The sequence below is a fragment of the Phalaenopsis equestris genome, unplaced genomic scaffold (genome assembly GCF_001263595.1).
Source record: "Phalaenopsis equestris unplaced genomic scaffold, ASM126359v1 Scaffold000114, whole genome shotgun sequence".
Classification (NCBI taxonomy): domain Eukaryota; kingdom Viridiplantae; phylum Streptophyta; class Magnoliopsida; order Asparagales; family Orchidaceae; genus Phalaenopsis; species Phalaenopsis equestris.
In genome coordinates, this window is record NW_018164556.1 from 1,417,295 (window position 1) to 1,435,073 (window position 17,779).

Genomic DNA, 17,779 nt, shown 5'->3' on the forward strand with positions numbered 1-17,779 from the left:
AGGAATAAAATTTAGTTTTAATAATGTCCCCAATATCTTAAATAGTGTAATAAAAATTAAATTTATATTTTTCTCTTTTAAGCATTTATTTTAGTTCATTTTTTTTAAGTGGTGTTAAGTAAATAAATAAGAAATATTTTTAGGGCAAAGATGTAATTTTTTTTAATAATATAAGCTTATTTGAGGCAGTAAATAAATTTACTAGATTAAAGCAATATAGAATTAACATGACTAGGAAGAACACTTGCTCAAGGATAAAATTGCCTGACCAACCTGACATATGTTGCCCCATGGTATCAAGCCTCTCAAAAAATCTTTTATGTTTTGTATTAAGAATATTTACATTAGTATGGAGAGAGAGTTTATCGTCTTAGTATTATGTATACCATGTACAACCCATGTGACATACTCGTCAAAGGAAAAAAAGAGAGAGAGAGAGAACTCAAAAGGCTCAAGAACTCGGCCGAGTTCAATCCGTATGACCTGTGAAATCCATCCAACCTAGCCAATCAATTACTTATTATACATGAAAATGTGCATTGATGTTCCTAAGTAGATCTGACGACCCAGAGCAGGAGAGTACGGCTAGGAAAGACTCACCAACAGAAGAACATGAGGTCCATTTATCCAATCAAGTGCAGCCGTTCGAGGCAAAGCCAACAAGGCCAACGCCGATTGAACCATGTGGAGGGCGAAAAGATGATTGAACGATCAAGTCTAAACTATTCAATCAGAAATAAGATAACTAGTTATCTGAGCAAGCCACCACTAAGAAGATGACTCGAGGGAAGACCTAGCCCCTCAGCATCTTTAATCGTACTAAGGATGTTCATAAGCTCTCCTCAAGGGTCAATATCCAGACTAGATCAGCTGACAGAGTTAGTTCTGCCGATCTGAAGCCAATCAAGCTTGGCCAAGCAACAACACTGACCAAGCCTAGCTGATCGAACTGGTCCTGCCTCGCCAAAGCTAGGCAAACTTAGCTGGGCGAGCTAGATAGGAGTCGAGTGACAGGCTCATACTTCTAAAATATCATGAATATCTTGTACAATTCTCTTTAAAGCAAGGGAGAAAATGTAACATCATCATATTGCACTGTCTCCCCCAATAAATAGAGAGATTGTTTTATAAATAAAAAAAGTTTTGCATGATTGATATGAAATATTATTGTTCATAACTGTTCACTCTTCTCTTTCTCTCTCCTTATGCTATATTCCTTCGGATATGATTCGCAGACAAATCAATATTAAACACATATGAAGAAACTACTCAACCTATACTCCGAGGAGACCTAAAGACTCATCTACAGTTGCTTAGTGATCTGAGTTTAAGTGGTAAATCAAGAAGCTTGCCTATATTGTTTATATTATCTTGAATTTATTACATGCACAACACATATTGTAGCATTTCTTATATCACTTAGGACCTCATGTTTATACTTATAAATAAGAGATTTCGAGAAGAGCACAACGTTCAAGTTCTGACTTACTTGAGTCTTGTGTTATGTATCACGCTCATTTGATCCAGCATATTAGATTTTTCTCCTTGTGTTTCCTTTTTTCTCTCACACCTCACATTTGGTCCTACCAATGAAAGAGCTCGACATCACATATGCCAGGAAAATCTATAAAAAGTTAAAAATTTTTGCCAACTAATGATAGAGCAATAACCCCATTTGAGTCTAAACTAGTCATGATAGAATAACAACTCGTTACCATACAATGAGTTTTTCACTTAATCCTTCTTCGTCATCCTTAGAAGAACTTAGGGGTCGAAGACATATTTGAGATGGGCCAACCAGATGTCATCATTAGACATCTTCCACTTACTCGGAACAGTAGCCTTGATAAATAGCATATGATCAATGTGAGAAGAGGTAGAGATGATGAAAATGACATACATAAAACTTGTTGGGGAGTGATGAACAGAGCAAAATAATCACCGTAAAAACTTTTTTTATATGATAAGGGATTGAAAGCATCAAAAGGATAAAAAAATAAAAAAATAAGAAGTTAGGTACATAAAATTGGAATTAATAAAGTAATCAAATCATCACATGCAAAAATGTTACGACCAAGTTTTTTATTTAAATAAGGGATAATTCTTTTTTTATATGATAAGGGATTGAAAGCATCAAAAAGATAAAAAAAAATAAAAAATAAGAAGTTAGGTACATAGAATTGGAATTAATAAAGTAATCAAATCATCACATACAAAAATGTCACGACCAAATTTTTTTTTTAAATAAGGGATAATATTCATCACAGATGATTCAACTCTAATAAAGACAAGCAAATATAATGAATCAAGAAAATTATAAAAAATCTAGCCTAGATCTAAAACAATCTTTGTTGGGTTTCAACCTAATCGTATAAGCTGTTGTTGCTACGACCAAGTTTTTTATTTAAATAAGGGATAATTTTCATCACAGATGATTCAACTCTAATAAAGACAAGCAAATATAATGAATCAAGAAAATTATAAAAAATCTAGCCTAGATCTAAAACAATCTTTGCTGGGTTTCAACCTAATCGTATAAGTTGTTGTGGGAATCTTCCTCAACCTTGAACTAACTCATGCAACTAGACTTAGTCTGACCTTGAAGCACCAAGTACTTATCCCTCAAGTCCCCCGGCTCACAAAGCAAATCATCGGCATGCCTCTTTAATTCGACGATATCTGTCGTATGGATGCTTTATTTGCTTATCAACATCACAGTAGAAGAGACTTCAAGATATATCAGAGATAGGATTTCTACCTCTCGAGAGAGAGGGGGAGGTGTCACTACCATTTAAACCCCTTGACATTCTTTCTTCGCCTCCTCTATAGTTGATTGCCTCTCTTGAGGAGACTGTTGGCCACTTCTTCATCTTTGCAATCATTTATCTCAAGGAAGTATTTAAGGCCATGTTCATATTTAACCAACAAACATTCTTTGTGTGACGTTCATTTCATTATAAGTAAAATGCACATCAAGCGAAGAAAAAGAGTAAAAATAATACACATTTCTCCTAATTTTCTTAAAACAAGAAGAGTTTTACATACCAATCAATCTGCACTAACATTGGAAATTAAAATTGTATGTAGCTTATCCAGCTTGCCTTCATGCCTAGGGGTGGATGGCCACTCAAGTGTTTCATAGTTAGACTGCGGGAGAGAGTCCTTCATTGAGCCATCTTTCAGTGAGTTGATCTCTAAGGCAGTCACCCCCATGGAAGTCGTCCTTGATATGTCTATCACTGGGTGGAAGTCAAATTCTCTTTCTGCACTTCACTATCATTTTGTGTCCATTCGTATCACTCACTCGTTTCTACTTGTTGAACAAACTTGACAACAACTCTTCTTTTATAATGTAAGTATTATATTCATTGAGATTCTTCATGGCATTATGCTCGTGTGCAAACAACATAATCCAAAAGTGGGGAGGAGTTGAAGCACGGGATGTCTCATTGCCTTTTTTTTATAAGAGACAGTCCAGTATCTAAGGGAGTATTAATTCTCTCATTATAATCACAACATGATTTTCTAAGAGATGAAAGAATTAATGAACTAAATATATACAACCAAAAGCAACTAATACACATTAATAAGAATAAGAATATATTTAAATGAGTCTCATTCTTGATCTAGACAAGTTAAAAGATCGAGTCGTGTCTCATTCTTGATCTAGACAAGTTAAAAGATCGAGCCCTGCACAAGAAAAATAGAAGTTGCCCAACCTCGCGAACTTGGACATATGTTGGTTGAGCTTGAGCAACTCATTAAGAGTACATGGAGTATGAATCAAGATAGTGGTTCCCAAAAACAAGTGAATAGGGGCTCACAGTAACCTTTGAGTGGCTATCCATTAATCGCACAATCATTTGACTTAGGGAAAAAATCCCTAGGGAAGATTCAAACATAAATGATGATGTAACTAGACATACAATTAGATATCTCTAGAGGTCTAAGTATAATAATAGCTTATGTTTCTTTTGCAAAAAGGAATTACCCAAATAAAAGGAGAAAATTAAATGCAAACGGATGTTGATCCCCATTTGGTTGAATCCTACTTTTTTTAATGATAATAGAACTCTATCACATCCTAATAGCTTTAGTGCACGATAATATTTAATAGCTGAAAGTGTTATATAGTTTGATTGAGATTGATGTCTCACAAACACACACACAGACAATAAAAAAAGGCCCAACAATGAGATGGGGCCCACATTTTTTTATCAATATAACATCAACAATAATTTTGAAAAATAAAAGTTCAAGAGCAACTTATGTTTGTGCTATAGAATCTTCTTGCACAAATAGAATTGATACTCATAATAGGATTTGATGCACATAGTGACCTTTTGTAATCTTAAAGTTTTAATTGCTATAGTTTAAAAAAAAAAATGCAAGCCATTGTAGTGAACTAAGTGCAGATTAAATAGCTGAGAAGTTTATATTATCTTTCTTATAAAGTGCGATTAAATTAAATTTTATTTATTATTTATTTATATAAAACTAAGTCAATAGAATATAAGCCATGCATGTTTATTCATTCAACAAAGTTTTTATTTTCATGAAAGATGTAATGAAGATTTCAAACATTGGAGAAGAGTTTTCCAATTGGTTTCATTTCATGAAGGGGAGGAGGAAGAAGTAGTCTACACGCTTGAAACAAGGCTATTTCTGATGGTGACAAAGCAACCAAGGAAATTTGTCGTTTCTATCACAATATATTAATTTTGTGGAGATTTGCTTACACCCAAAACCCTACTAATTACATATTTAATACCTAAACACAACTATTTACTTACATATCACTAAAAATAAAAATAAAAAACATAATACCAAAACTAATCTTTTCTGTCATTTTTCATATCACCCTTCACATGTCTTTGTTCTATTTAATACCTAAACACAACTATTTACTTACATATCACAAAAAAAAAAAAATATAATATCAAAACTAATCTTTCCTGTCATCCTTCATATCACCCTTCACATGTCTTTGTTCTAGTCGTCCTCCTTTACACGCTGTTGTCATGATCCCGCAAACACCTTCTCTAATTTGCTTCTATCATGTCTCTCCTTTACATACCATCACTCTTGCCAACCTTTGTGACAACGAGCTCTTGCGATGAGATCCTGACGAGATATTATCACACGTCCTTCCCTAACATGCTACACAAACTCTCCTTCTCCTTCACATGTCACAACCAAAAAATTGTTGTGTATATATTAAACAAGTTATTTGGGTTGAGCTCGCAAAAATCAGGTTGAATGCAGGTCTAGTTTGCGTTGAATTTTCTGACCCATTTAATATTCACGTTGGATAGAGGTAAAAAATATTGGGTTGGTTCAATTTTAGGTCAACCCCGAGGTTGACCGTGAACACAATCTGACACCATAATTCATTTTTTATTGAATTAAAACTTGGATAATAAACATTTTAAAATTTCTTCGACTCTCAAAGACTTGTAATTTAAGAAGTTGTTGACCTCATTTTTTATGGTCTACATCTCTTTTCAACCAATCCTTAGACCCGAAGATGTCCTTAGGAGCGACATAGTGGCTACCTTATAGGACAAAATGATCATTGGACCCTAATATGTGTAAAATGTCATGTGGAATTATAGTGTTTAAAATATTTTTTTCTCATTTTTATATTTTCTTAATGGGTATATGTTGTGTATTTGTATAGTATACAAGGAAAAAGGTAGCACTTTCAAGAAATGAAGCTAAGGACCAGCACCCCAGTGCTTCAAACAAGTGCCCTGGCGCCAGGAAACAAGCACCGTAGCACCATATATAAGGCGCTCAACACCTAAAGCAGAGAAATTCCACCAAAATTATTGAAAGCACGACACCACGACACTAGAGGCCAAGTGCCCCAACACCAGTGACAAGCACCGCCGCACCTACAGAAGCAGTGTCGTCGTGCCTAAAGACCTAGATTGATGAATTAGAGTCACGAAACACAATGTCGTCTCGCCATGGTGCCACCATGTCAGCGCTTCGACGCTACCCACAGACTTAGGGTAGTTTATGTGCTTTGCTGACGGTTCGGCCAAATGGATTAATAAAACCAAACGAAATTACAATCAATCTCTCCCTCGAACGCTCTTGGAAAGTAGGAGAATGCTTTGGATTATTGGAAACAATAGTTAGTGGAGAAGTGCTTAGGTGCTTGGAGAGTTTGCGAGAGTGAGAATAAATCAAAGGGAAAGGGAAGAATTGGCTTGGAACGAGATATTTTAGATAAACAAATTACATCCAAGTATAAAGGAATTTGCTAATTATGTAAATTGCTTCTTTTGTCAAAATACAATACTTTTTGGAGAACTTTTAACTTCGGTGTTTTGGCCTTGAAAGGCCGACTCAATTAAAACAGATATTGTTGAATGAATCACACATATCATGAAGCCTCTCCTTGCACAACAACCACCAATCAGAGGAGATTTTCTTCGTATATTAGCCATCAATGCTTAAACCTTTATCGAGTTAAAGAGACATGCACTAATTGGATTCAAGAATAGGAATAATAATCGTTTAAGCTCAAGGAATGACTTCAAATTAAAAGAAAAAAACTCCTACAATTTTCTAAGCACCTAAAAATAGGAAAAGTACTCTTTCAACCATTGAAGTGGACACTTGATAATTGCTCCTAAAAATCTTGAGAGGAACTCTTATTAGAAGTTGACTCTTAAACTTCGAGAAATCAAGACGCTTAAAAATCATTTCCTTGAGCTTTCAACTTTCAACGAAAGATTTACTCGGGTTGAAATTTGACTTTTAGAGTATCAAAAAACTTTGAAAGCTCAGAAATCAGCTGATAGGACTAAGCGGTATATATCTTAGAAATTTCTGAAATTCTGAATTCAGTTGCATGACATGAAAGAAACACATGATACGACATTAGCAGAGATTACAATGATCGATGAGCTACTACAAAGTTGTTTGAGGCTACAATATCTCCTAGATTGACTTCAAATTAGACGTGGCAGAAGGATGTGCATAAAATTGCATTTCAAACTCATGAGAGCCACTACGGCTTGCTGATTAATGAAAAATATTGCCAGACGATTGCATTTCAAACTCATGAGAGCCACTACGGCTTGCATGAAAAATATTGCCAGACGAGGATTCCACATGGGAGTCAAACGTCTTGATCCATGTGTCTTTTTGGGAGGGGATTATTATTACACCTAAGTCTAAAAGAAAGCTTAGTAAGTATAAATAAGGCTAATATGTTTAGGTTTAAGGGTATGCATAAGACTGTGGGCTTGAGTCTTAGGTTTAGGGTTTGAAAGAGATCGTCTACCTCTCGAATTGTAGGTGTTAGAAGAAATTGCTTTCCTCTCAAAATACATGTGTTTATCTTTATGTATTCAGCAGTATTGTTTGATTTGATATCAATAAAAACTATTATTTTTGTCCTAATCTCTGTGGAATACATCTTAGTTTGTATCAGGTATATATAACTTTTGAGTAAAAAAAAGAAAAGAAAACCAACACAAATAACAAAACACGGTAAAAAGACAACTTATTTTAAAAAGGTCAATCATATAGCAAACCATTTATCCCAATAAATTCAATGAAGCTAACGATGGCTAATAAAAAGCCTAAATAGAGAAAAATCTAATACCAAATGACAACACGTTGCCTTTGTAGAAATCAGTAAAAAAACTAGATTAGCCTCTATACTAATTAACGCAAATACATCCGTACAACTTCCACAAGTTTATCACATTTTGCATTCATAAGCAATGCGATACAACTTCCTCTTTGCTAATGCATGCTCAATTAAATTTATTTCCAATTCAACATGTTTCTTCCCTATTTCTGAAGTATGTTATAAATTATAACATCAAAAGTAACAAAACCTTGAGGAGTCAATTCCCTTCGATCTGAAATGAATCTTACACTAAATCCTTGGAGCTGCAAAAAAAAAAGTGCATGAAGGATATACATGTCATCCATCAATAAGCCCACAAAGGTTTTTTAAAGAGAATACGGCCAAAAAAAAAGATAGATTTGCCAGTTTTTTTAAAAAAAAGTTCTTACAATATAAAAAGACATGCAATATATATATATATATAAGAAATGCTTGCTCACCTCCGCCAATAGTTGCTTCTGGCAGGCGTTCAATAGAGTATTTGTGTTGAGTAATGTACATGATGGGAACGCCGGGAATCTAACAAAGTAAATGCATGTTTTTATTGCATAATTCAGGTCATTAAGAGTTTATAAATTTTTTATATACCTTGCGTATTCTTCGCTTCAAATCTCTATCGCATGTAGCAACAATATAGCATTTATGCTATAGAAAAAATAAACCAGAAAATTAGTCCAAGTAAATAAGGTTTGAAGAAATCAAATAATTAAAGCAATAAAAAAAGGAGCGATAAAGAATGGTAAATTAGCATGAATAACCAAACAGCATTCTTCCACATGCCTAAAGTGAAGCAGAGGGTAGCCAAATCATAATCCCTAATCATATATCTATAATAAAATTATCAAATGCGTTCTGCTACCAATTATCAAGGAAACAAAATGATGATATTTTAGATCAGCAATAAATTTAAGGAGGATCTTTAGATTAGTAGTAATTTTCTACGAGTGATTCTGGATTGTCCTTTAGAGATGAATATTATTTGCCAAATACCATAGAAAATGTGCAACAAGATGAATTGTGGCAGAACATCAATAATAAAAAAAACAAGTAGGACAACTACATTTATGAATTTCATTATCATAAGAACAATGCCATTGTTGCAAGCATTTCTGGTTGGAACCAATTAGTATAGAAAAGAGCAGCAGAAGTGTAACAAAAACTACCTGAGTTACTCTCTCGACTATGCAGTCGTCAGCATATGTCCCTTTGTGTGTGCATGGAAGCCTCTCAAAACGAGGATCTTTGGCAATCCTGTTAGAACAATAAAAAAAATGTCCACAATCAGTTATAATCTGTGTTTTTGGCAGTATTGCTTTATGCAAATCCCTAAAAGGCATCAAAAGCCAAAATAAAACTAAATACCTTAAAGCCACACGATATTTCTGTCCCAGCTTTTCAAGTTCAGCCATAACACAATCAGTGATACAAGGGGTGCCTTAATAATTAAGCCAACAGAAAAAGTTAAAAAGAGAGGACAACAAATCAGAAACCATATTAGTACAGAGCAATAAAAGATGCATAAGCTTTTTATCTTTGCAAACGAAATTAATCTTCCAACCTACATTTAGCATAGAGGCAGTCCATCATTCCCTTCTCCAAATCCAACTGCAACATTGTAAAAGAGTTAGTTCAGTCAAACAATGAAGCATCAACTAACACAGCAAGAAAATAGACATACATTTCAACATTTATTTTCTAACATGAAGCATCAAATAGTATATAATGATCTCGGAAGTACAAATAGAGCTAATAGCTTTAGCAATAATGTTTTGGATGAATAACAACATATCTTATACATAGTACCCAAAATATTTAGTTTATTTTTGCAATCCTTCAATAGAAGCTTCAACAATTTCTTGTATAAACATTTCTCACTCATCTATGCATGTTTCACTCTTACACTCCCATTCAATAATATCAAAAAACAATATTATAATCTTTACTTGATCTATTTTTCATCAATTATGATCATGTTATCTTCAATATCAATACATATAACTTGATCATGGTCTCTTGATCTATCTTGTTTGTCATTAGCTATGTTATATATCTAATTTTCTCCTCAAATAGTACATAGTCTATACACAAAAGAAGAAGAGTAATAACTATAACTTAACTAACAACCCTGTTTACAAACATCTAGCTTCATAATAATAATTGTATGTCTCGACATTAACTAACAACCCTGTTTACAAACTATCTAGCTTCATTATAAGAATTGTACGTCTAAACATATTAATACAAGTCATTCTTCAAAAAGCATGTATAGCTTGTTTATAGCATGTGGATGCATTACAATCTTTGCTTAAAATGTTTTATTTTTCTTTCTAAATAAAAAATAATCAATTATAACTTCATAGCTCAAAGGATTCTCATTTCTTAAAATTGTAGTTTAGGATCGCAAGGTCATGTTATTGTGAAATCAAGTAAAGCTCCTCTCATCAAATGTTTATCTTCTCTACCATATATAAATTCCACCATAATTATATTCTCTTAATTCAACTATATCTCACAAAAACAAAATTTCAATTCTTCTTTTCAACTTGAGTAGCATAAACACCATCTAAATCTACCATATTCAAGCAATATTAGCATAATAGCAATAATCATATCATTAGCCTTATTCACCCAAAAAGTTGTAAAACTATAGCATAGCTTGTAAGGACATTGAAAACCTGATACCCGCATCAAGCTTCCCGTCGAAGTTTAATGTGAATTAGAGGTGCCGTACACACAAACAATATGCATATATGCATATATAAATAGCATATACATACATCTTTAAGTAAATAAATTATTATATATACAACTAATCCATATAATCATATATACATAGAAGTGCATTTCTAAGTGCATGCATATATGCATAAATAACTAAAAGGCAATCGGTTATATATACTTCTGAGTTTGATGGATGTTGTATGGCTATCTAGACACATGGCTGACAACATTTAAGAAATTTATAGGGGTTGGCTTGCAAGGCCAACCCTATACATACATTATATATATATATATATATATATATAGACACACGCACACATAAATAAATAAATATGTGCATGCAGACATGCATACGAACATAAAAATATAAAAGCTAAAGCAAACATGAAGAAAAAGGAAATAATTAATCAGAATAGGTACAGGAGTGTCGTAAGATGTCTTCTTTTGATTACCATTCTTTTCATTTCAACCTAAAATTTAATTTTGTGTTTAGGCCGACAAAGATATCAGCTTGCAATACAAACTTCCCACCAGAAAGACAAGCTCTAGCCACAAAGACTGATACAGGTTTTGACATGAAGAGAGATGAAGCCTTCTAAGTACAATACAAACAAACAAATGTACACATATGTCCAGACATACATGTCCACGCATACAAATGTTGCCATGTCCTTGAGTTCATCATCCAACTAAAATATCAGTGTCCATTTGATGTTCATTTCTATACAAAAAGAAAACCTGGCCCTTCCATTTGGGTCCATTTTGCAATAATTTCAGAACTTTAATCATCAACAATGCATAAAATCACATTAAACATAACAAATAAAATCATTTTCCCAAGAATGCAAACTCATACAATATGCAATACAAGAAAAAAGAAGAATAAAACTATGTTTATAATATTTAATTAATTAATTGTTATGTAATAAATTTCAAACAACGTTTTTTTTTCATTCTCTCATTCACTGCACTGGGCTATTCAGAGAAATAAAATTACTAAATCATTATGTTAGTTTGACAAGAAGGCAAACTAAAAATTGTTAATTTTTATAATAAATTTAAAAAATGTTGGTTTGGGTCATTATTAAATATTAAAGTATAAAAATTAATATAATATTTTAAATATTTGAAATTAAATCAATAATTAAACTAGCATCTTAGTTTAATTCTAAAAAAAATTAAAACAAAGTTTTGAGATTAGTTTAGCCTTCTAATTATTAGAAGAATGAAGTTCTTCTCAAGTCAATTTTTTGTACTAATTAATCATAAAATGAATTAATAAAAAGAGAACAACATGTTATAAAGATTTATTGGAAAGCTTCATTTGAAATTTACCTTTCAGTTTATATTAGGCTTCCAAGATGGAAGACATTATCTTTTATTTACCGTCAGATACAAAAAAAATTGGTTTCGAAATGGTTCAAACCTTTTAATAAATAAGAAAGAGAGCATTATTATCAATTTGATTCTTCATAATTAGAGTAGTGCATGTTTTGCATAGAATATACTGGATATTAAATGTATCGGATAAATGTGACCAAACAATCTTTGAACGTTAACCGTTTAAATAAGAAAATTCTTCCCTTCCAGTTAAAATGTAAGAAAAATTTTTTAAATGTTGGGACTTCCTTTTGAAATGAAACAATCCCATCGTTTGTGGATTTGAAAATTTACAAAGAATGTTTAAAATTGGGCAATTAAAATTTGAGGCATTTTTTAGTTTGTGAGGAAAGGCATAAGTCTCGAGACAGGCATAAAGTCACAATTTGAAAATTGCAAAGTTAAAATAAATGGGGAAAAATAATATATTAGCAACATAACTTATAGATATGTTAAATAAAGATATTAATATCCTAACACAGGAAAATGTTAAAAAATAAAATTATACAAGATAATATATTGCATAAAATAGCAAAATACCATATACAACTTATATAAAGCAAATATATAATGTCGACATCACCCGATCAAACTAAATAAAACATAAAATATCAAAGCATGATATAAGATGAGTTTAGCATAATAGATTTCGCTCACTCCTATTATACAACATAATAGCATTTATATATCTAAATAAGAACATGATAAATAATAAAAAGCCCTTGACACTCTCACCGCTTAAGATTTCTTCGCTGGAGTCATCATGATATTGATGCTTATTTAATGACTCTCACCGCTTAAGATTTCTTCGCTGGAGTCATCTGGAGTCATCATGATATTGATGCTTATTTAATGAAGTCTAAGATCTGCAATTCTTCTTCCTTTTCTTCAATCTTGATCATCATTTAATTCCACATTCAACAATAAAAGATACAACAACAACAAGAACAAAGCCTTAATCACACTACGTGAGCTCGGCTACATGAATCCTTTTTCTCCATTGCATCCTATTTAGTGTCATATTTTTAATTAGTTCTAATAAATTAAGATCATTTTTTATACAATAAGCCCAAGCCTTCCTAGGTCTAACTCTACCTTTCATAACATAAGTCGAATCTAAAACATCTACTCTCCTAATCGGATCATCAGATGGTGGACGCTTAAAATGACCAAACCATCTAAGACGATTTTCTCTAATTCTTTACATCACAGGAGCTACACCAACCCTATCACATATATATTTATTTCACATTTTGTCTCTAAGTCTAAGTGTAAAGCCAAACCTAATCATTCTTATCTCGGCAACACTTAACTTAGTATTATGCATCTCTTTTAAAGGCCAACATTCAGCGTCATAGAGCATTGCAGGTCTCACCATCATCTTATAAAATTTTCCTTTCAGCCTAAGCGGTACTTTTCTATCACACAAAAGGCCCGAAGCATTCCTCCATTTCAACCAACCAACTTGAATTCTACTATTCACATCCCCATCTATATCACCATCATTTTGGACAACATACCCGGGATATCTAAATCATTCACACCTTTTAATAATTTGATCACCTAAAGTTACACTTCTGTCACTAGGGCTACTACTACTAAAATTACATTCCATGCATTCAGTTTTAGTTATACTCAAAAGAAAGCCTTTAGACTCCAATGTAGAACTCCATAATTCAAGTTTTTCCTAGGTTTTTTCTCTCGTCTTATCCACGAGAAGGATATCATCAGCAAAAAGCATACACCAAGGTTCATCCTCTTGTAAATGTCCAATAAGACCATTCATAATTAAAGCAAAAAGATATGGGCTTAAATCCAATCCCTGATGTAATCCAAGAGAAATAGGAAAATATTTGGTCAATCCTTCTTAATTTTGAACACAAGTAACAACTCTAGCATACATATCTTTAATGACTTGAATATATTAATGACTTGAATATACGAATATACGGCATATCAACACCTTTTTTCTCAAGAACTCTCCAAATGATATCTCTTGGAACCTTATCAAAAGCTTTTTCTAAGTTAATAAAAATCAAATGTAAATTCTCCTTATCATGTCTAAACTTCTCCATCAAACCTCTCAATAAATGTATAGCTTCCATAGCAGACCTGCACGGCATAAATCCAAATTGATTATGAGATATCTTTGAAATAAGACTTAGCCTATGTTCAATTACCCTCTTACATAATTTTAAAGTATGACACATCAACTTAATTCCTCTATAATTTGCACACTCTTAGGCATCCCCTTTATTCTTAAAAATGGGGACCAAAATGCTCTTCCTCCACTCCTCAGGCATCTTTTTAGTTTTTAAAATAATATTAAAGAGTTTAGTAAGCCAAGAAACTCTCAAATCTCCTAAATATTTTCATAATTCAATTGGGATATCATCAGGTCCTACAGACTTTCCACCTCAGACTTTCCACCTTTGGTTTTTTTTTAAAGCCTCCTCAACTTCTTTTTACTAATGCGACGGTAAAAACGAAACATTTTTTTATTATTAACAGTATTAAGATCACTAAGGTCGATCGTATTTTCAAAAAAATTCATTAAAAGTTTATCAAAATAACTCATTCACCCATGTTGAATATCTTTTTCTAAGAAAAATAATTTTTTATTTTCATCTTTAATACACTTCACTTGAGTAAAATCTTTACTTTTCTTTTCATTTTGCTTGGCTAGTTTATACCTATATTTTCACCCTCCTTATTATCTAATTTATTATAAATATCAATAAAAGTTGAATTTTTAGCGTCACAAATTATTCTTTTAGACCCTTTGCGGGTCATTTGATATTTTTCTCAATTCTCTAAGCTTTTACATTTAAACCAAATTTTATAACAACTTCTTATATTTTATCTTTTCTTGCACATTATTTTTCCACCACCAACTATCTTTTATTTATAAAAACATTTTCTTTTGATTATCCAGGTACATCTTAATGTTTATTACTTTATCTCATATAGCATTTGCTTCCTCATGAATATCCCAAATTTTGAAATCTTAAATTTACTCATAAAAATAATTTTATATCTTTTAGGTTTCCCCATCTAATTCTACGATGATGAGTCCAAGTTAGGGCTGTCAAAAAAGCTCGTTGTTCGCAAACAGTTCGTGTTCGGCTTGTCGAATCGGCTCGTCGAATAGTTCGTGTTCGATTCGTTCGATAAGCAAACAAGACGAACACGAACAATTTTTTTTGGTTCGGTTTATAAACTAACCAAACAAGAACAGTCATTTGTTCGAATCGTTATTGTTTAAAATATAAAATAATTTAAAATAATTATATATAAAAATTAGTCATATTTTAAAAATAATTATATACTCTAAAAATTTATCTTATTTTAAAAAATTAAATCATATACATTATAATTTGATCTTCATGTTTGTCTCTTAGCTTATATTAATCTCTATAATTTCGTATTTATCTTCAGATTTGTCTCTTAACTTATTTTTTCTTATATTTCTTTAAGATTTATTTAGTTTCTTTGAGTGAAATATCGCATATTGCCTCTAGATCTGAATTTTTTATGAATGAAATATGATATTACGATTTAATTGTGAGTTGTGCTTCAGCTATTTTACATTTGTGTTGTAATTCATACAAGTTTAAACATTAATTTCTTATAGGTTTAAGTTTTTGAAAGATTTCGAACAAAACAAATAAATTTGTAAGATTTCGAGCAATTCAATCAATTCGAATAATTCGAACAATTCGAACATTTCAAACATTTCAAACAAAATTCAAACAAATCAAACCAAACACAAACAATAACTTTAAACCAAACACAAACAATAACTTTACGAACAACTTCAAACACGAGTCTATTTCAAATATACATAATTTCAAACGAATCGAACACGAGCTTTGTTCGTTCGTGTTCGGTTTGTTTACACCCCTAGTCCTAGTATTATTTAATTTACAACTCTTCATCTTAAAATCTAGAACTAATAAACGATGTTAGGTACCTAAATCTTCACTTGAAATGACCTTACAATCTCTAAAAAAAACTCTTCAACAATAAAAGATAATCAATAAAAATAAATATTAATTAATGTTTAAGAAAATATCAATTTTTATAAATACCTTTTATTTTCTCTTTTTTTCTATTGATAGATGTGCTAGCTTTTTTTTAGTCTCCATAAAAAAAAACTCAACGTTCAAATTTTGTTGTAGCTAAAATAGTGTGACCCCATTATAATCATCTACAAACCACTCGTCATCTGATATCATATCTTCATATAATATGTGATTCTTGCATCTCAAATATTTGTTTCTACAAAATTCTTTAATCCCTTGTTTTAGATGATATAAATAAAAAAATTCATTCTTAAAGTCATCAAACTCTCTATTTTTTGTGTGAACATGATTACATATGCTCCAATTATGTTCATATTTAGGTGATGAACATGTGATTTTTAGTACTTTAATAGCAAAATATTATATCTTTGAATACCACCTCCAAATTAGATCCATTATTCAATTATATTTGTAAGGAAAAAGTACAAGTAAAAATTAAAAATTAAAAGTTTAGTATTTAGATACTCAATCCGTATTTCAATGAACACATTAAATATTAAAAATTGCCTGAAGAATATTTTGCAACAATATTTTCTTTTTATTTTGGTAGTCCAAAAAAATGTTATTTATTCCTTAATGGAATAAGTTGCAAATCATCAATTACCCTCTCAGTTAGATCATCAATCAACCAATCCATGCAATAGTATAACCTTAGCTTTATCTTAGAATTGGTAAACTTATTCCCAACATAATGAACTTAAGAGTTGAAGAAATATCCAACAATAGCAAATGACGGTGGAAGTGAAGCACCTATTTCTCAACAATGATATCCAAAATCTATATAAAAGACCTCATTTTCTCCGATATTATAGGCTATTAGCTCATTGGTGTCATCCATTGTATTGTATACAAAACCCATAAATGGTATTTTCTTTGCGCTCACCATTCTCAAAACTTGAAATAATGATCTTGCAGTTATTATTGAATATGACATTAGATCAAAATTTTCATTTAAAATAATTTTTTCGACTTCTTTCCCTTTAATTTGTTTTTATTGTGTAGAGTAAAGTAATTGAATGCAAGTGAAAATTATCTTCAATAATTGTCCTCCTTTCAGCATATTAAATAGAGTAAAAAGACAAGCAAATCTTATCATAGAATGGCGTTAGAGTTCTTTCTTAGAAAATTTTCTTGACTTTGAGCAGGGCATTATAATTCACCAATCTTCTCCAAAATCAAGTTTCTATTATGTGTAGCACAAGGCGCCCGATATTGATTATTCATCAACTTACTCTCAACTGTCTTATAAACACTAATATTATATGCGACAACAAGGACAACTAAATGCTCTCGCATCTCGTCTATTCATCCATCAAGCAGTTCAAAAATGTAGACTACATCCTTTGCCCAATTAGATACTTCTACAGATTTCAAAAACACAATATCATATCAATTATTTATCAAAAAATTAGCCAAACTATCATTTTTTACGTTGAACTAACCATCATACATGATTATTACTCCAATTTGGCTCGAAGTCTATTTAGTCTTTTTTTTATTATTATTTTTCTTTGCAATACCCAGCTCCTCATTCAATATCGATGTCCTCAAATCATACAAAGATGGGGGTTTTAAGTCTTGACCATAATCACCTATAGAGCAAATCATATTAAAATAAGGGAGATTGCTACGCTGAATGGAATGTTTTACTCAGAAAAAAAATCTCCCAGTATCTGTGAAGACCCATTTGTGTCTCTCTAGGATTCTCTGGAGGCATCTTCTGAGTTGCAGTTGCCTAATTTCCATGACCTCTATATCCTCCACACTTATCATAGAATAATTTGGGGACATCTTGTGTCTCTACTATACATTAGTTGTGAATATGATGAAGAGACGTGTGCACTGCACTCATGCTTGTTAGGGGTGTAAACGAGCCCGTTTACATTTCGAGCTCAAAAAGTGTGTTCGTGTTCGGCTCGTTTGCTTAACGAGCCGAACA

At 31.8% G+C, this 17,779-nt stretch overlaps 1 protein-coding gene across 2 annotated transcripts in view; it reads right to left on the reverse strand.

The window, feature by feature from the left end:
- Window positions 1–7,717: 7,717 nt before the first annotated feature.
- LOC110020986 (rRNA-processing protein FCF1 homolog) overlaps window positions 7,718–17,779 on the reverse strand; it is a 13,387-nt gene continuing 3,325 nt past the window's right edge. For both annotated transcript variants that reach the window (XM_020719297.1, XM_020719296.1), the window contains 6 exons: window positions 9,217–9,259; window positions 9,017–9,089; window positions 8,818–8,905; window positions 8,243–8,299; window positions 8,095–8,173; window positions 7,718–7,917 (listed from right to left, as the gene is read on the reverse strand). In XM_020719297.1, the coding sequence (XP_020574956.1) occupies window positions 7,904–7,917; window positions 8,095–8,173; window positions 8,243–8,299; window positions 8,818–8,905; window positions 9,017–9,089; window positions 9,217–9,259 (354 nt within the window). In that variant the 3' untranslated portion in view covers window positions 7,718–7,903. The remainder of the gene's footprint in view (window positions 7,918–8,094; window positions 8,174–8,242; window positions 8,300–8,817; window positions 8,906–9,016; window positions 9,090–9,216; window positions 9,260–17,779) is intronic.